Source organism: Haliaeetus leucocephalus, unplaced genomic scaffold (assembly GCF_000737465.1).
Source record: "Haliaeetus leucocephalus isolate CR32 unplaced genomic scaffold, Haliaeetus_leucocephalus-4.0 Scaffold284, whole genome shotgun sequence".
Classification (NCBI taxonomy): domain Eukaryota; kingdom Metazoa; phylum Chordata; class Aves; order Accipitriformes; family Accipitridae; genus Haliaeetus; species Haliaeetus leucocephalus.
In genome coordinates, this window is record NW_010972720.1 from 9766637 (window position 1) to 9787829 (window position 21193).

Here is a 21193-nt window from a genome sequence, read left to right on the forward strand (position 1 = left end):
GCAAAAGGGGAGGGGGGGGGGGGGGGGAACCCCCACCTTATTTCCATAAATTTAAATATAAGTCTGAGGATTAGCTGAATTACAGCTTAGCTGTTTAAAATCTGACTTGCATTTTTTAATAGGATACTCTTCATTTGCTTACCACTTTTAAGTATCTTATACATGGTTCTATTTATATGTGCAGAGGTAAAAAATAGAGTATCAACTATTTGAAAAGAGTAACAAAAAGCAAATTACTTTTTGGATGTTGAATTAAGACCACCAGGTGTGGAAGCTTGCTCAGGATCCTGATTAACAAGGCAAGTTGGGAAGGAGCAACCATCCCCTAGACTGAAAAAAAATCAGAATTAGTGTCATACATACCAAAAAAACCCAACCAACCCCAAATTCGAAGAACTGGTTCTTTCTAAAGTGAGTATTACTGCATCTTATTTCAAAAAACTAACCACCCCCCCAAACCCTGTGGATCCTGATTATTCAATAGTTTCAACAAATGAAGCATTAAAAACTGAGCATACCTTGAAAACACAGGCAGCAACCAGTATTTCTTCTCATCACCAAACACCTGCCTTAGGTTTTTGCTGAAGCCCAAGCTGAAGCCATTCTTGTCTGTTCTATGACGAAATATGGGAGCTCTGAATACCTCTTAAAAGAAAAAAATGAATTAGATCTCTTCTCAAGACAGCACATTTAAGTTTCACACCAATATTTAGGCAATTGCACTGATGATACACCACCATCCAAGAGGAGAGGCTGTACTGCCCAATGACTGAGAAAGCTAGTCCACTCATGAAAGCCCAAGTCAGTGCTACACAGTCACTGCGTGCAGAGGAAGACCTACAGCTGAGGAAGGGTGGAAGTCTCCTCCCTCCACCCTCCTCCCTAATCAAGGCAAGGAAGAGCAAGGAACTCAGTTTTTAAGAAGGTGTGATATGTTACATGAAGATTTCAGCATGTGACTAGACCACAGAGTGTGTTTAAGAAAGAAAAACCTAAACAAAGGGTTTACTACAGAAAGAAGAATGGAAAAGATTAAAAGCTTAACCTACTTTAGTAGTAAGACTAGCTTTTCACACCCTGAGGTATGAAAATATTGTGTGTTTTTACAGCTGCATAAAGAAAGCACTTTACTTGCAGACCCAGATTATTCCCCATGGACATCCAACCTAAATTTCTGGAGAAGAGAGCTATATATAGCTTGCAAGTGTTGCAAAGTGCCTGAAGCAGAAAACTCACTCACTTTCCACCAAGTGACTGATAGCCATTTAATTCCCTTAATTGGCTATATATAGTAGGCAAACTATGCCCTGATATCCTGACAGTACAGCTCTCACAAACCATGCTGGAACCACGCAGAGATCGTCCTTCTGCAGTAAATCCTTAGCTATGAACTGCTGGAAGTGACCTTCAACATGTAGTATGCATTATTTACAAGGTGTTTTAAAGGAGGAGGACGGGAAAATAGAGAGACCCTTTTAGATGCCTGTGTTAGGCTAGGAACACAGCTCCCAGGATGATTTAACCACAATCGCACTTAAAGCTGTCATGGCTTCATTACCAAACTATTGCACGTTCAGGGTTTCACGTATTGACCAATTTCCCAAAGTAAAATGGGAAGAAGAGACAAATGGATCTTTCTGAGTAGCTTAAGTGTACAGAAAACATGGTGTATTACCTGCATGGAATTCAATTTGTTTTAAAAAACCATGAAATATTGAATTAGAAGCGTACTGCATTATGGTTACCTTTGAACAAATTTTTTTTTGTAATAAAATGCTAAGAACAGTTTATAAACAGAATGCTTAAATATTTCTGCTCATTTAACCATCATTAATAAAACTTTTCTTCACTTATAACAAGATTGACCAATTTTTTCCCGATACTAATTTCTAAGTATGTGATTTTTCAGAATACTGAAGAAACTCACAAACCCTAGAGAAATCTTGAAGTAAACAAGCTTTCTTCCAATGTTATATATTCAAAGTTTTCCATTAATCATCTACATATTACTAAATCTGAAGAGAGCTGGAAAAAACAGATCAATTCATTGCCTTACTCTAATTCAGCTTATATCAACAGAAAAGCATTTAGAGATTTAGAAACTTTAATGAATATATTGCAAATTGGTATTATTACAGTCCAGGATATAGTATAGAACAGGCACTCAATCTTCTCCACCTCCTTTTTTAAGATTTGTCGCCAGACAAACATGCATCCAGGTGGTGGGAAATCCTGTTTTAACACTGATATTCAATGCAGTTATATATACAGTCCCATAGTAGAGGCCCAGGACACCTTCTTTGAGGTTTTTAAAATTAACTCATAACTCGAGTCCTTTCTATGCATCTATGATTATGTGGTAGACAGGACTCACAACCGTGAAAACGCCCTTCAGATCTCTGTGTTCATTTACTGCCAAATACAGAAGCACTGCCTTAAAGCCTGTGCTTTTATATCAGATCATTCTCTGACGTTGGCCCCTTGTGCTCAGCCATGTTGATCAAAACCAACACCACCAGGGCCACGATCAGCCTGCCTTCCAGATTTATTCTCTTCTCTCCTTGCCTCCAGTACAGGCAAAGTTTTGGAATCAGTAACTATGCCTTTGAGAGCTTTTAAACAAAACTGTAGCCAAACTGAACAGAGGAACTTTGGTTCTGCGGGGGTGACGGGTGGGAAGGAAGCGCTAGAGCCGCTGCCCTGACTGAGACACCCCATCAGAGGGCTCTGACCCGGGGGCTGCCAACGCCAAACAAGCAGCACTTGTGCGAGCGCGCATTAGCGCGTCTAACAATTATTACAAAGTGATCTCATTTTTTTATTTTTTTTTAATTTATTCAGTTTGTGTTGACAAGCTGCAGATGGGAGGAAGCAAGAGGAAGGCAAAAAGTTCATTAATAGCTTGGCCCCTTGGGGCAAGAGGAAAAGGTCAGAATTTCCAGGGAGCAGCAGAACTGGGGAGTCAGTACTAGACACTGCCAGATCTGGGCACTTCCAACCAGGATCCAAGGAACCTGTATAGGATTGCCCACTTTTTCCACTACCCCCATACATATAATATACATTTATTATTTATTTTTTGCTGTCAAACACAAAAGCATTAAATCTGCTTACCTAATGTAGACTTATTCTTGCTCACAAGCCAACAGTGATACCCAAAGAGAGAAGACAGACTGACAGAAAACATAGCTGCAGCAAAAAATAAAAACATGATGTGGAACTTGGCTTGAGTATCAGGAAGGCCATTCTAAAAAAAAAATAATAAAAAATTATGCCGTTAGAATTGGGGAAATAGCTGTTTAATTTGATTATTAATAATCCTCTATTCAGCCAAATCAAATTCAGTGCAGACACAAACGTACCACACAACAAGAGTCTGAACAAATGAATTATACACCTTCCATGTACAGACAGACATGCAATTAGGTTGCTGACAGCATCTAAGTTAAAGAAACGGTTTGGATCTGAACTTTGAAGTGTCTTTTAGTGAAGAATAATTTATCTCTACAAAATTGTCTTGTTTAATTAGCCTTTTCAGAAAACTTACATTGTAGCATAAATATTGCAAATCTAAGAAGGTAATGTCATAAGTTATGAATCCAGATGATCATAATTAAAAATACTAGAAAATTTCTCTGAAGCTTTTTCATAGCGTAGCATTAAAGGAAGTTAACAAAACCTATCTAGAATATAAACTCCCTTGTAAAATGTTTTCTAAATAATTGCATACTTGTTCTATGCAGCTTCAAAATAATGAAAAAAATGAAATTTCATAAACTATGAAAAACAGAAAAAAATAGAGGGCTATGATTATTAGATGAACTCTTGTACCTCATCTAAGGAGATACTAGATTACAATGTAATACCTTGGAATCTTAGACTTCTCGCACAGTGGTAACTTCACACACTTAAAGGCAGTATGTAGATTAGGGTACTTACTGTCCAAAACTTGATAAAATACTGTAAATCCGTTGCAGCAATGAAAAGGCAATACAGTAGCGAGTAAGCCAAGAAGAGAAGAAAAAATTTGTAATTGGAGAATCCTACACAGTTGTTCACCCTGATAACAAAGAAAAGTACAAGTAAAAATGGAATGTAATGAAACTTATTTTCTTTGCTTTCATCCAATTTAAAATTAAACTTATTTAGTCTAAAAAAGTTAATACCAGCATGTAAACCAAGTTTGCTTCCCACCTCTTGTTCCTCAAGCTACTGAAATGTATTTAGCTTCAACTCCCAAACTTGTGTATTAATTCTAACCAAAACCAAAACACCACCACCACAAAAACCTGAAGAACTCTACCAGGTAATGACATTTTCAACAGCTTACTGAAATTTAATTTTCACTTATGGTATGAAATCTGTTCCCAGCACATCTGATGTAAATGTGACTGCAGTTACAGTTACTTTTTTAGTTTGCAGGGAAGTTTAAGTATCCATGTTTTACCATTAGGCATACTGCACGTAACAACTGGGACAGTTACAAGCCAAGAATTTGAATCTCGACTGAATTTTGTGAGAATAAAAGCAGTCTCATTTAGTCCACATCCTCCTTCACTGATCATACTACATACTAAAATTTCTTAGTAAGATTCTCAAACTTAAAGAGTATTCACAGGAGATTCCTAAAAATATTTGTATTTATATAAAATAATGAGAGAAATATACTGTTGAATAAACAGAAAACATTCAATTTCAGTGGCAACATGACAGCAAATAAAAGAGATTAGGAACATGTACATACACATCCAAATGTTAAAATGAATCTCATTTTATCGTTTTTACTTACGGGCTTCAGTTCACCTGCTTCCCATTTTTAAAGAAATTATACATGATAATGAGCAATTAGTATACACTGTCACCAAAGAGACATGATGAGAGTACATTTAATACCACAGCAGCTTCCCATTAGAGGCAGTATATTAAGTATTATGAATTTTAGAGTTCTATTAAACATGTAATGAAATTATACCCACCAAATGAAAAATGTTGGAATGCTGCCCATGTTTATTGGTAAACAGCCTCCTCTTTCTTTTATTTGGTTGCATTAAGAAACTAACCAAAGTTACCATTGCACTGCTAACTTTGACATAACTCTCCATATGAATTTAAAAACAAAAAAAATTCCATATACCTTCTTTAATTAATTGATATTGCTGTCAGAAAGATCAGCTAATTAAGAGAAGACTACATCCGTGAAAGCACCTGTATGCTGAAAAATAATTCTCAAAAAATAAGAATGTGTGGTGAGTCTCAACTTTGGCTTCTAGAAGTACAGGACAAGTTACTGCAACTATTCTCTTCTCTAGAGAGACAGTGATGGTAATGGCAGGATATAGGGTAATCAGAACATGGTAAAAATCTTAAAATTCCAAATAAACTTCCACTGTACACTACTGTTACCCATCCTCAGGGTGGATAAGGGGTTGGTTTGTTTTGTTATTGGTTTTGTTTTTACAAAACATGCTACCTTGGCTAAACATTAAATTTAGCATCACCATTTAAACATGAAGCAATAGCTAAGCATCTGTATTAACTACAGTTAAGAAGGACAAACCAGATTGTTCTAATTCAAAAAAACAGCAGGTATGTTTCTAAGCTCATCATGATTCTTATTGGAAAGCAAATTTACAATTCTCCACAGTCAAGTGTTCTTTTTCATTAAATATGTCAAAGTAAGCAATTCCATGATAAACTGCAAGCAATTCAGATTCAAGGTTTCTATGATAACCCAATTTTCCTTTCATGGTATTTATTTTAGGACCATTTTTACATTATAACACTGTTTAGTGTGCAAAAAGAAATATCAAGTGAAATGTTATTCCCCAAAGATAAAATTTCTTGAATCAAAGGCAGATTTCTTTCTCGTTCTTTTGCACTAATGGATACAGTACACACATTAAAATAAACTTTCATAAATTATTCCGCTCCCTTCAATTTTGACAAAGCCCCAGACTGCGGAGTTCTTACTGGAAGAGAATAGTACATCAGAAGATTGAAGGGAAAGTAAACATCGAGGTTTTGTAATTGTACTATTCAAACATGTAGTATCAAATAATAAAACCCAAGAATGGTGGTTAGATTTGAAGTCTAACATTTCTGAGGAAGAGTAAAACTGATAAATGGCACTGACAACTGGCTAAATAAAGGTGTGCTATTGCAGTGAAACACTCATACAGAAGAACAGTCCAGGTTAATCTGGATTACAGGTAACATTTAAAACACTTAATTTTGAAGTACAAAAAGAAGAGATATCCTTTCTGTCTCAAGAGTTAGTTTACTGAAAATACCAGGCAAAGAAATAACTTACAAGGCACTGAAGGTGATGCAACTCAGTTAACAAAAAGCATGGCAGAATTAAGGAGATGCTAAATTCTCTTTGGATGACTAAAAGGACAGATGTATCAAATGATTCCTGAGGTGTTCCTAATGCACCTTGTTAGTATTAAGAGTTGTTATATACAAATTATATTTTTGGTGATGCCTCAAGCCATTGCATTCCTGCCTGCAGCTCCATCTATATATAGTATGAGTAGCAGCAGCACTAGCATAGAAATCACTAATGCTTTTATTTCTGCATCACTTAAACCTCTTAGAGTAGTTAGAGGGCAATTAGCATTAAATATTTCCATTTATCACAGTACTTGCATTAGCACAGGAGTGCTAGCCAAAATAAGCCTCCCAAAAAGCAAAAGAAAGCTGACCTGGGGCTAGGATATGACTACCATCTTACTGCCTCTGCCTTCCAAATGTTTTACCTGTCCTCTCTCCAGAAAACCTTCTCCTAGTAGAACATTAAAACAGTAGTAGTTCCCATTACCGTTTCCCTGCTCTCCCTAAGCATCACATGGGTTCTTTTCCCCTTTCCCACCAAACTTGCTCCCACCAAAAAATCCCAATATGAAAAGCAAAGCAGGACCTAACGATGTTTTCAGGGGGGCTAAAACCCACCCATTATACTGTTTTCCACCCTTAGTTTTGTTGGCAAAATAGCCATATGATATTTCCCAAAGAACCCTTGAACACAGGTCTTTAAAGGAAACTATAAAGTTTAATCAGCATCTGTGCAATATTTCAAAACTGTCTTGTCACTTCCACATAGTCGGGGTTTTTTCAGGGTGAGCAAGGAACTGTGGACATCCACTCAAATTAGGAAAAATAAAGCAAGACAATACCTCTTTTTCTAGTGCATTTCTGTTACTTGGGAGTACAAAAGGAACAATTCTCCATCAAGAAGCATTACATACGTTTCAAGTACTTTCTCCATTTCTACCTTTTCTTTTTGCACCCATTGCTTATTAGCTTAAAAACAATGAGCAATGTAAATACTCTCTCAAACTGTGTATGTTTATGTTGTTTAGATACAAAGAGTCTGCAAACAGGTAAGATGAGCAAATGCTACTGAGATGAAAACGGACTTTATTTTTCTAGAAGTCTATGCCCTAGTGAAATACCACTTCACTGCCCCTTTACACAACACTTAAACGCTCAGTTTATGATTTGTTATTTGATGCAATGGATTTTTATTTTGAAATTGAAGTTTACATGAAGGACATATTCATGTACTATTCTAAGGCAGGACAACTCAAAAAATCCCAAACAGACCATAAAGCTTATGAGAAGTGTGTATAATACTGAATAATAATAGTAATATTGAGACTTTTCACTGATACTTTGTCAGGAATAGCATGACAGCTGATTTTTTATAGCTTTCTACAAGACAGCTATAAGAAGGCTGAAAAAAGAAAACTGCCTTTTTTTCTCATATGAAACTTGTTCCGCATTCAACGGTTTTATCTGTTTTGTTTGTTTAAGAAGCACACTACTAACATTAAGCATCATCAAGTTTCACATGTTGATATCCCTACAGCAAAAAATATGTAGGAATTAACTTTACCCTATATTGTTAAATATTTCTTTCAATTTTATCTGCCATGTAGCCGCAAAATAAGGGGAGATTCTTAAATCATACTGCATTATGTCAGAGGCTGTAGTCAGGACCAAGACAAACAGGAGGAGCCCAGCAACTCCTCCTCCCCCAGGATGGAGTCTCCTCTGCCCAAGAATTTGATTTAAGAAGGTCAAACCAGCTGCTTAAAACCATCTACCATTCAATTTGTCCAACACAGGAGATTCTTCTTTTCTCATTGGTTTCATGTGGTGAAGAACTGCCATCTACCACTCAATCCTCCTAACTTGGACCTTACTAAACAATTATCTTTAATTATTTCCATGAGATAACTGCCAAACTGACATAAAATTAATTACTGTGCTAGTTTTGGCTGGGATAGAGTTAATTTTCTTCACAGTTGCTAGTATGGGGCTATGTTTTGGATCTGTGCTGAAAAGTGTTGGTAACGCAGGGATGTTTTTGTTACCGCTGAGCAGCGCTTACACAGAGCCAAGGGCTTTTCTGCTTCTCCCACCACCCCACCAGCGAGGAGGCTGGGGGGGCACAAGAAGTTGGGAGGGGACACAGCTGGGACAGCTGACCCCAACTGACCAAAGGGATATCCCAGACCATATGACGTCATGCTCAGCGTATAAAGCTGGGGGAAGGAGAAGGAAGGGGGGGACGTTCAGAGTGATGGTGTTTTTCTTCCCAAGTCACCGTTACTCGTGCTGGAGCCCTGCTTTCCTGGAGATGGCTGAACACCTGCCTGCCCATGGGAAGTGGTGAATGAATTCCTTGGTTTGCTTTGCTTGCGTGTGCGGCTTTTGCTTTCCCTATTAAACTGTCTTTACCTCAGCCCACAAGTTTTCTCACTTTTACCCTTCTGATTCTCTCCCCCATCCCACGGAGTCGGGGAGTGAGCAAGCGGCTGGGTGATGCTTAGTTGCTGGCTGGGGTTAAACCACGACACTTAAACATCCTGTCTACCCACTGGTTCCAAGGGCTGCTGAGAAGAGACAGGAAAACAAAACTATTGTGCAGGCTGACACAGCAGCAAAAGGAGGGAGGGTGGGAGGGACAGAGGAGAAAAAACAAGACAAAACAAAGAACCCATAAAACTAAAAGAGCTAACTTGCTGCTTCCAGCAAGCCCACTCAAGCTGTCCTGGGAGCTTCAGTAAGGGGAACAAGGCACAGCCCTTCCCTTTGGTTTTCAACATAGGGTAGTATTTCATCATTCAGTGCAACTAAGCCACGGTAATACTCAAAGTCCATGCGGAAAAGATACAATTCTTAAAAGAAGTTTTCTTACCGACCAGAAGTCTGCTTCATCCTAACTGTAAAAACATGGAGTTACCTAACTGAAAGGTCTAAGAAAAATGACACATGAACTTCTTTCCACATCTCACAACTAGGCAGAGGACATAGTAAATAACTTCAATGGTCCTGCAAGACCAGTAACTTCACGTAAGCATCTAACTCTAGGAATAGTGAAGCATCACCTTCATGACAGGCCCCTCAAGAGTTTATTTTACCAAGAAAAGCAAGAAAAGAAAGCCAACAGTACACTCACCAAGGGCAATGATGATCCATTTTCAAGATGCATCTTAAAAGAACCCCAACAGAATTCCAAGCATTGCAAAAGGCAAAAGAGGGGGGGGAAAAAAAAAAAAAAGTCAGAAGCACAGTTACGTGTCAGATTTAAATTACTCACATACAGATAAGGAATTACCCATATGTACCATTGCCCATATGTACCATTGGTTACCTAATCTATTTAACAAGATGTCTATTTAAATTCATATAAGATAGTTTACCTACAAGTAAACTGTAGGTAACCCAAACTCAAAACACTTGTTCTGTCAAGAGCTTAGCGATTTAAGAAAATGCAATCTATAACTTCAACTTTAGGATTTGGTCCTCATTCTGAATAGGTTTTTCAACTATCATTTATTCTTTGACAGAGCCTTAGAAACTGGGCTAATTCAATTACTATACACTTAGTGATACAACTAAATATACTTCCAAGTACATGATTTACTTACATAGAAACAGACAGATGCACACAAGGTATTTAAAAACTTACCTTGCATGAAAAAACACAAACGTTTTTTGCAATTAATCATTCTCCATTAATAAAACATGTACAAGAAAATCAGATATAATTGAAGCAAGTGAATATTGACAAGGTAAAGGGCATAATTAAGGTATTCTGCAAAATTAACTACTGGCATTCTGCAAATTTCACTCACGTTTCATAGGATAACACAGGTCACCCTTTTTCTCCACCCTGCTCAGACAAGAGGGGTGGAGAATGTTCCTGACTTACAACCACCATCCCATACAACACAACCAAGATCCTCTTTCTGTCTCAACTCAGTTACTCTTTCAGTGCCTCTGCTGTCTTGCTGGACAAAATGGAAAGTCTTCTCTGCCTCACAATCATATTGGAAGGTTTGATGCATTATCAGCTGACGAGTATTTGGAACAGCCTTAAAGCTAAGAATAAATCAATCTTTGAGGAAGCCCTTTCTCTTAAAGTTAGAGATTTAAATCACTGGGGGCAAGAGTGGAGAAACACACAGACATCCTAGGTAACTGGAGAAAGTTCAGAGAGAAGAACAGCCAAAAGAAAGATTCCATTAGAAAGCAATTAGACTTCTGGGAAATATGGAGGTGAACTTCCTTTTGTGTTAGACAAACAAAAACTTTATTTTAACGGCTTCATTTAGAAATGGAGGATGCTTGGTTGTTTCCTTTCTTTAAACAAAAATAACCTGCAAGTTATCCAATGAAAAATAGGATATTAAGTTTATTACCTCAGGTAAGATGTAAGTGACATCATGATTAGATTGAGATGGGCAGTGATCTTTATTCAGATTCTAACAAAAGAAGCAAATTTTTGTTTATCAGCTATTTTGGTTACATTCTTAAGGAAAGTTCTTTATTAATATTCATAATTTTTAACCACATGTAAAGAATGTATAAGACCATGTAATCCATGTTGGCATCAAGAAAGTCATGAAATGAATTAGAGTAAGTTACAGACTTCCTTAGAAATAAGTAAATAAAAACTAAATCTGAAAAAAAATAAGGAAAAAAAAAAGCTTATCTGCCAAAACATTAAACCTGAAAAAATCTATGCATAAAAAATAAAAGCTTCTGTGTCAAGGAAAAAAACATTAATTTAGAAAACCACTTATTTAAAATATTTTCTTACTTGTCGCATACAGAACAGTGATGGCAACGATCTGGTTTTACAAGATGGCATCTGTCACAGTATCTGATTGCTAAAGAAAAAAGTTCCAAGATTAGATCTCAATGTACAGTTAGTTACACATTTTGATTCCTGAAGTCTGCACAAAAGTAAATACTAGCAGCTCAGCCCAGCAGAACCCCAGGAAAGCATTTCAGCATGATCAGAAGCAGCTGCACATATTGAAGCATTTTTTAAGTACTTGCAGTGCTGAATCTAGCAAAGTGAACCCAGAAAGCTCCGTTTTTGCAATCTCTGCTAATCATGCTAATCAGGGTTTTTTCTTCCAAACCCCTCAGCTCTGCAAAACAACCAACAAACCAACAAAACCCACAAAACCCCTACTAGACTGGAAAACTTTTAAAGACTGTTCAACAATATAGCTATTTTAAGCTATTATTCTAACAGCTTTAATTTACTATATGAGATTATCTCGGGTTTGCTTAGCTAGCCAGTGTTCACAAACTTACAGTATCAGTAGGTTAAGATTAACTCTTAGTTTGGAAGAACTTTTATTCTTGCAACTGAACAACCAGCAAGTAAAACAGTTTCTTACTGTGATCTATCTAGCTATACATGACATGCAGATAGTAATTAATTTATTATTTTTTAATTTTTTTAATCTATGAAAGAAGAAATTTATGCAGTTAAAGACTGCTACAGCCTCTTCTGCAGTTTGTTAGTATTACAAGCTATTTGTTAATGTCAGTTTGCAAACATTTAGCAAGGCATTGTCAATCCACTTAAATCCTAAATTGTATGCAGCAATTTACTTTCCAACAATCTTTCCGCTGAATAAATATAGCTGCATACAGCTACCTTAAAGCTAAGTTCTTGGGTCACTTTGTTATTTTATGAAGTATGAAAAGCAGTTCTTCCCTACAATCCAAACCCTTGAATTTTTTTTTAATTAGTTTAGGTAGTACATCAAGACACCTGCCTTTGGTGGTCTCCTGAACACCTATTTACCTCCAGACATTGTCCGTGTATAGATAGGAAGATCCTTGGCTGCCCGTCTTAAGACTTCTTGCTGGGATTCACCTCTAGGTTCCCTCTCTAGGGATTCCTTGTCTGAATATGATAGATGAAACTGGAATAATTTTTAAAAATCAAAAGATATGTTAGCAAATTTCAAGTTAAGTAAGTATCTGTGGAGATGTAACGAGAAATAAATATTCATTATATAAAGATGGATTAGCAGCACGTACAAGGTATTACAGCAAATAACCCAGTGTTCCTAAGACCACTAATTTAGTTTATGGCAACTGAAGACAAAATTAAAATTATTTCTGATTTGGTATTGATGCAATGCCGAATGCTTCTAGAAGTAATAAGCAACACTCTTCAAGAGAAGGATCAAGAAAGAGCTTACCATTCCCTTGAAAGGTCAGTTAATTAACTTCTGTAATACTCTGTATTAGCCAGTGAATATAAGCTAGGGATGTCGGTCTTTAACTGAAAGAAAATACACTACTAGTAATAGCAGAGAAGATAGCTTTATTTCTCTTCTGGTGTCTGGCATTCTCCCTTCTACTCTTAGCCACTCGAGAGTTGCTGTTCTCTTCGTGCAGGTGTTTGTTAGGATGTTTTTACTTCAGAGATTGACTGACAGAAGGAAGAGATGGGTGTCCTGTATGACAGAATAACCACATCTTAACATCTTCCTGCATTAAAGGGCAACTTCTGTCACTGCCCAAAGTGGCAACAAACATTGTTCTAGTAAGAGCTGAGAGGGTAAAAATTACTGAGAGAGATGCATGGTGTACACGAAGTAGTCCAAATTTCTTACTCTAAAGTCCTCTGCAACACACCAACATAGTCAGCTTTGTCACTGCAGCTTATAGAAATGGGCAGATACCGAAGTCTTTGGTATCTCTATCAGAGAAACAGGACACAAAATTCCCTCTGAAAAGAAGCCTGTATTTGGCAGGAAGAGTGTCTGTCTCTAACCCGTACTAGAAGCAGAAGCCCTCTGCATAGTGTTCATGTCTACAGAAAGGCTAGTCATTACAATAATATTAAATTTTTTCCTAAATGAAAGTGATGCATGTAAAACTACGAAAGCAGAAAGAAGCATACAGTTAGGAGCCTATTTGCACCTCCATAGAGAAGGTACCACTCTACTTTCCTGACAAAGCTCAAAATCTTCCAGCAGAAGCTGGAGGTTCACTGTTTAGCATGAGTTTCTCAGGTCACCTTTCATTTTTTCCGCTAGCAAGAATCCACTCTTGCCAACACCTGAATTGACTTATATTGGGATACATAGGATTTCTTCTAGGATTTCTCACTGCAGAAACTTGGTTCAGAATACTTTTTTCCTTTTTTTAATGCTTCTTGTTTGATGTACACAGAGCTATTGCTCCATCATTTTGTACTGGTTCTCAGAGAAGTCCTAAGCTTACAAAACCTTCCTGCCTGGGAAATCATCTTCTCTCCCACCCTCATGCAATGCCTGTAGCTGGTACACACCAAAGTGAAGTGTCTCAAAGTCTCTCAAAGAGAAACTGCAGCCAGAACTTTAGTGCTTTTCATATGCGTAAAAAGTTGAAATAAGCTTAAAAAGAAACATAGAGGCTATGTGGTTTGCACCAGCTGCAGTATTCATGAAAACAAAACACAAAAGCTTTATTTGTTTTTCAGTCTTCAAACGAGTATTTGCTATAGTTGATAAGTCAGTTCAGTTAAGTTGAAAATACAAGCTTTTACGTTTACAGACTTCATCCTAGAAACTGGAAGCCAAGCAGTAACTTAACATTACAGAATACCCTAATAAAATTTTAAAAACACTACTCTAGTAGATTAGGAAAAAGACACGAACAACAAAGATGTCACTTACTGCCAGCAACATTGTGTAAATTCAAAGAACACAGAAACACCACACATTGCCTTCTATTACCCAACTTCAATACTTTTAATATCCCGTTTGAAGTTCTCCAGTGGCATTGTACGATGGCTTTGGAATCCCAGTATAATTACTAAGGATTTGTCAAAATGTTTTGGAAGCCTTTTATTGGCATCAGCCCACTGATTTGAAAAAGCTTCTAATTATCGCTACAGTCACCATATACATGCATATATTTTGCTATGTAATTACCAAAAGAAGTAGGATCTTAATTTATTTAGCTCCTCTCCACCCCAAGCTGTAGTAAAGACTGCAGCGTGAAATTCAAGGAAGATGCCAATTACTTTGAATTATCTACTTGTTTCCACAATTATGTGCCTTATTAGTGAATGAAAACTATTCAGAAAAGAACCTCTGCACAACAGACAGTAGAAATCACAAGCTACTTATTTTGTGTTGGCATGGTAGTTATAGGAGCTAGAGTTATGAGTCCATGCTAAAATAAGTATTGGCTTTGTGGATATTTCAAACTCCAGAGCAGCCGCAGCACGATTCCTCTTGACCTCAGAGGCTGTATGGCCTACTAAGGATTGTGAAATTTCTGTAAAAAGGCAGGATGGAAGAGGCCAAAAAGTTGCACTGTTGTACCAAGCTGCATGGGGAGGATTTTTATCAAGGCTATTGACAGTTTTCTTTTTTTCCCTTTTTTTTTTTTTTAAAACGTTAGAAAGAATGTGAAATTAAAAGAATAAAAAAAACCCAGTACTGTACTAAAAGCAATTATCTTGAGGCTATATCATGTTGAACATGGTTTTGTATCTTAATATTCTCCAAGACAAGTGGATCCTTCTTCTTTAATGCTTCTGTACTAGCTGGACTTAGACCTGGGGATATATTTACTCAGACTTCTCTTCCATGCAGCTGTTCTATACCAGCTCCCTTGCTGCTTAGCCAGCCATGGCTTCCCAGCATCAGCTTACCTGTTGTGCGCTAATGCCACAACCCCCAAGTTCCTTCATACCAAAACAGATGGGGAAGAAGGTTTAATTCAGAGGACAACAGACAGATGCTGACATGCAATATGTCAAACACAGGGAAATATATTTTTTGCCCACATAAAAGTATTATATTCCTATGTAAAGATTTAAACTGCTAGTTCAAGTTACTCATATTTTTCAAGTGGAGAGGTTTTTTTCTTCTTAATATCATAAATATTATCTAATTTTAAAAATCTATTAAAAACCTGTAAAACTTGAAGGAGGTGTAATTTTTTTTTGTCTTGATCATTACGCTATTTGCGATCTGACTTACTCCTATTAAGAAGCTGTCACCACCATCTGTATTTTTCTACACAGTGTACATCTGTATTTTTCTACACGAGATCAGAGTCTAAAAAGTTACTCAAATACTACAAAATCAGGCATTTGACTAGGGTATTTCAGAAACAAAAGTTAAGTTTATCTTACTTCTTTTGAAGGATTCATTGGTAGCGTAAAGATTGTTTTCCAATATGACCAGACGAACAGCATGAAAAATATGTGGTAAGCAACCAGGCACACAACTAAAATCAAAAAGGAACAGAATTAATACAAACAGTGATATTATAATACTTAGAAACGGATGCTGTACATATCACAGATAGTTACTCTAACAGATGTAAATACAGCGGCTCTGCAAAAGCTTTGCAACAAAAATACTGCACTGCAACTTTACATGAGACAATACAGACTGTGTGGGGAAAGCCATGATAGGCTACATGTATTACAAAGTTTGAGGGGAACAATTAATAGCCTATTAGAGACCCATAATTATTTAGCAAGCACTCTCCCTTTACACATTTGTTAAATTCTATTTAACTGATGCATCTCTGTTTTTTAGCTTTATAAACCATTTAGGCAAACTGCTAGCCATGCAAAACAAACAAACAAACAAAAAACCCCAAACAAACAAAAAACTAACCCCCCCCCCCCAAGCCCAAAAGGAAGTATAGCTACCTAAACAATGACTAGAGTGAGGGAAGTCTGAGTGGACTTGCATACGATACCTGAGCAGTAACCATAACAAGTTAACTTGTTTTGCTAGATTTTTAGGAGGGAGGACAGTAGGGTGGTGTTTAAAAATCTGCAGGTTCTTTAAATTCAAATGTTCATTCACTACTTTATATTCTGCACAGACAGTGATTTATTCTTAGATTTTTTTAATAATACCAGTCAACATTTACCACGCTGAGTTGTTTTACTAGAATACAGAAGGTAACATTAACTTTTCCAAAGAGCCTGCTATAGATGGAGAGGTGTTTCCATTTAAAAGCTCTCACTGTACTAAGTAATTGACTACAGTAAATAGTTAAGTCCAAAACTTGTATCGCCTGATTAACTTGCTCTAATGTAAAAGAAAGAGTATTTCCTTGGATTTTTCTTCCTTGGGCAGAAAAGCAGCAAATAAAGGACAGCTAGAACAGCAACAGTGAAAAATATCATTTCCACGCCATACAGATGAACTCACATCATAGAGAACTCAAGGTTATAGGGAAGCTTCACAGTCAAATAGTCTTTATACAACTTCTATAAATTCATAAGATCATCAAAAAAACATCATAAAGGGAAATTTGTGTACTTCCATTACACAATCTGAAATGTTGCCCTTGTATGGTTAGTGCATGATTTTATATACGTAATGCTATTCAGCGCTAGAGAATTTTCCATAATACATGCATGACTGTGTGTATAAATGAAGGCACAGTAGCCCAGCATGTTCTTGTTTTTGTAGTTTTGCCTCAAAAGTAAAACTGATTAAATGTTTCTGGTGTTGAAGTTTGTTTATGCAAAAAAGCAGCAACACAGTAAATATTTATTCTTATTCACTAGGCAGTTAAAAAATAATAAGCAAAAGCTAACAAAATCTGAGGAGCAACATTGTACAAAGCTTTTGGGATGACAGGGGAAAAGAGCCATATGCCATGTCTATAAATGGAAAAAAAAATCTCATCAGTATAAGTAATAGAACTGGACTCCACATCAAGCACAATATACTACATGATCGTCTTGCTATTTCACAAGCATCTGTCAGGAACAGTCCATATTTTTATCAGAACATTTCTATCAACTCTAAAAAACCCTGATTTACTCAAAAAAAAAAAAGAAAAAGAAAATCAGTATTTTTTTAAACAACAGTATATTCATGGCATAAAGTGAGGAGGGCAAGGTAGGGCAAGTTACATCAGTTCTGTACACTATGCATTTACTAATCTGCATCTATATTTTATTGTTGTGAGAATAACGGTAACTGTGATTGATAAGAAAATTCCTTTTTCATACATTTAAAAAAGACTACTGGAGGAAGACGAAATTTTAGGCTAAAGACATTATCCCATGTTTCCCCTTTAAAGTCTGCACAAGACTTCAGCTCTTACTGCTTGCTCTTGCACCTCAGTTCTCCAACCTGTCCCAGGTCCCAGTCAGTCACTTCTCCCAGTTTCACTACCCACCAGTTTCACTACCCACCAGTTTCCCTGCCCCGCAATGGAGACCCTGGGCCACCCAGCTGTTCCACTGGGTCTGTGGGTGTTGAGAGTCCAACGTAGGAACCTCAGTTCCCTTGAGAGAGAAAAAGAAGAGCTGTCTGCAGCTCCCTGGGCAGAAATCCTATTTTACACTTTTTCTGAAAAAAAAACAAACCCAAACAGCATATCCCTTGCTTGAAGGCAATCCATTTACAAATAGCTAGCACAGCCAGAGTTGCCTGGAGATTTGCAGCAACCTGGAGTAGGGCTGAGCCCCATTTCCCCAGTTTTCACCCCTAAAAACACTTAGGGCAGAAGCACAGCCAGGGTAAATTTCTCCTGACTGGCTGAAGCTCACCAAAGCTTTGAGTGGCTAAAAATAAGGAAATGTAATGTTCCCCAATGCATTTCACTGATAATCCTAATGTGTTTTGTGATCAATGCGTAACAACACACTCATCTCCCCCACACACGCTATGGAGCAGCAGGAAACTGGAATTATTTCAAAGTCTGCAGGTGCTGAAGTTTGCAGATACGCTTAAGCACTCGTATGGGGGGACAGATCACCAAACAGAAAAAAGTTTTTCAAGCAAATGTTTCTTAACTGGCAAACACTTTTTCTAAGTGAGGGAGTCACCAATGACTTAATAAAACCTGCTGGAATTACACAAACATAAAAACCATGCAGTTTGTCTCCTGACCCCCAATCCCTTCCTCCAAAAGCTCCGCAGCCCCACACTACACTTCCACATTGTGCTGTAGTATTAAAATAGCATCTGGAAAAGCAATCTAAACATGCTACAGCCTCGGGGTAGGAACTCTAATAACAGCTAATCAGGCAGTTTTATTATCTTCTGAAAAGATTATGTATCCGACTCTGTTTCTTCAAAGACACTGGCTAAACAGAAACTGCAGAAAAAATTCACCTCCCATTTAAGTATGTTACACTCTGCACAAACATCTTCCTCATCTTTAGAAGTCCTGGTTTTACAAGAGCTTTTCTTGTTATGAAAAATTTTTAAAAACAGAATATAAGGATTATTTTAGTTGACACTTCAGAAAGCCAGTAAGAAGAGCAAAAAGTTCTAATTTTTCTCATCTCTATTTGGAATGGCTAAAGCAATATTCAGGAACAGCAGAATAATAAAAGGAGCTGAGGAACACAAAAAATACACTTATTTAAAACAGGTTAGATGTGTATCTCAATTCTACTAGTAAACTACTATACCACCCTGATATATGAATTCCACTTATAAACAGCTAATAAAAATCTTACCTTTTTCTCCAATATTTGTCATTGTCACTGAAAAATGAGAAAAAAGGAAAGAGTAAAAATGATGTTTAAATAGTAAATGATGTAACTGAATATTTTAAACTTTTGTTTTTCAACCAAAAAGGGAAGAGTAATCATTAAACAATACAAGCTTAAGGCCACACACTATCAAGCTTTTATGCTGTGTACATTCATCACAAGAATAGGTAGACAATGCCAATTGCTTATACGGTTTTTTGGCTCCCAGGCTCAGTTCCTGAGAACCAGCACCTCCATCTACCTGAAGTTGCCCAAGTTTAACCCAAGAAAAGCCACTTCTGAAGAACAGTTATTTAACTGTGGTTGTACAGGTTTTACTGTTTATGTATGTTCTGTTCTTGAAGCAGAGATGTCAGACTCCAGAACTGGTTTTGCCGGCAATACTCCGCGATACCCTTAGATCTCCACGGCATAAAAATCAAAAGTAGACAAAAGTTGCACTTCCTTTAAGAAACTGCCTACAGATTACAGAATTTGGGGATAACAAGAGAGTGGGAAAGGCGCAAGTATGTCAGGCACGGAGTGGAGTACACAAAATCATGCATCAGTCACTGCATTTATGAAAGAGAATAAATCTTTTTCTTACACCAATATTACACTCTCGGTCACGTTATTTAAAAAACGTAACTACCCCACAACAGGTATCTCAGAGAGATCAGAAACTCCCAAGTGATCAAAACCTCATGGTGCTCTTCCCTCTCCATCTAAACCACTCCACCACACATTTATCCATCCCAATTAAGCAGTCTACAAACTAATATACTGGCACCTACAACTGTGAGCGAGGGGACAGTAGCTATTCGGATCTCTCATCTGCCCTTGTTTTCCTAACAAAAGCAGCTGCACAAGGCTGGTCTTCAAACAGCAGGCACAAGGCAACTCCTACGGAAAGGCCAAGCAGCCATGCCGTCCTACTTTGATGTATTAAACTTAGGCTTGTTGATAGAGTGAAAGTCACTATTTAAAGATACCTTGCACAAAGCAGGGATGTATTGTGGGACCGGTGCTGCTCAACACCTTAACCAATGCTCTGGAAAAGTGAACGCTCATCATGTTTACAGATGACGCCACCCTGAGGACACCAAGTGATGCGCTGGTGTGCACGACTGCCATCCAGATGGACCCAGACAGGCTGGAGCAATGAATGGGCCAACAGGACCCTTACGAAATTCAGCAAGGGCAAAGTCCTGCACCTGTAAAGAAACAAGCCCCTGCAACGATACAGCCTGGGGACTGCTGGGCTGGAGCAGCTCTGTGGAAGAGGCCATGGGGGTGCTGGTGGGCAGTGAGCTGAACATGAGCCAACAGCACCTGGGCAGCAGAGAGGACCACCAGCCTCCTGGGCTGCATTAGCAGGGGCATGGCCAGTCAGTCAAGAGAAGGGATTATCCCCCTCTATGCAACATTCAGATAACATCCAGAACGTTGCCCCCAGCTTTGGTCCCCCCACTACAACAAAGATGCAAGTCTAGGGGAGAGCGACCAAGCTGGTAGGGACTGGATCACTAACCCTATGAGGAGAGGCTGCATGTCCAGGGCTCGTTCATCCTGGAGAAGACATGGCTTTGGGAGGACCTAACACAGGACCTCCAGGGAGGCCTCCAGGAGGTGGAGCTGGGCTCTTCATAATGGCGCAGGGTGGGAAGACAAGAGCCAGTAAGTCTAATTTGAAATGAGAGGATCAGATTTGACGCAAGGAAAAACCTTTTCCACCGTGAGAACAGTCCACCAGTGGACCAAGTTGCCCAGACATGTTGTACAGTCTCCATCTCTGGAGTTTTTCAAGACTCAATTGGATAAAACCCTGAACAACCTGGCCTGACCTTACACCTAACCCTGCTTTGATTAGGAGGTTGGACCAGACGAGCTGAGATCCTGTCAAACATGAATTATTCCACGACTCTAGAATTATAAAAATGTCTATTAAAATGGAGATTTGACTATAGCTCTACCAAAACGAGCATCTACCTTACCTGAAGGAAAACAGCAAATAACCATGTTTATAAAGTTCTTCACAAAAATCAGACAGACACCACAGAAGTTGCATAAGCCACTATAAAGAAAACTCTACTCTGCCCTCCATCTTCTAGTTCAGCTAAGAGAAATCTTTAGAGCTTGATATTCGAAATATCCACTTACACAAATGCTACAGAGAAGCTGAGGGAATACGTATACACATTTGACTCTGAGAAGCAGAGATGCTGCAGTACAATAATGCACAAGAACTGTAAAATTGTAAGTAAACAGTCATCCACCAGAAAAAAAAGACATCTTTAGAACTGATGTGTAATTTAAAAGTGCTGGAGCTCTCAGATTAGGACAAACTAGCCACTACTCAAATTCTGATTTTCTTTCTCCGCTTTGTATGGTCAGCAAGGTGTGCAGAAA

General features: G+C 37.9%; 1 protein-coding gene across 1 annotated transcript in view; it reads right to left on the reverse strand.

Annotated features, from left to right (window-relative positions):
• Window positions 1-21193, reverse strand: part of ZDHHC2 (zinc finger, DHHC-type containing 2) — a 37098-nt gene that overhangs the window by 4730 nt on the left and 11175 nt on the right. The window contains exons 3-12 of the mRNA XM_010570072.1: window positions 20975-21006; window positions 18770-18796; window positions 15458-15552; window positions 12119-12239; window positions 11114-11183; window positions 9467-9499; window positions 3940-4060; window positions 3115-3247; window positions 519-645; window positions 238-330 (exon numbers count right to left, since the gene is read on the reverse strand). Of these exons, the coding sequence (XP_010568374.1) occupies window positions 238-330; window positions 519-645; window positions 3115-3247; window positions 3940-4060; window positions 9467-9499; window positions 11114-11183; window positions 12119-12239; window positions 15458-15552; window positions 18770-18796; window positions 20975-21006 (852 nt within the window). The remainder of the gene's footprint in view (window positions 1-237; window positions 331-518; window positions 646-3114; window positions 3248-3939; window positions 4061-9466; window positions 9500-11113; window positions 11184-12118; window positions 12240-15457; window positions 15553-18769; window positions 18797-20974; window positions 21007-21193) is intronic.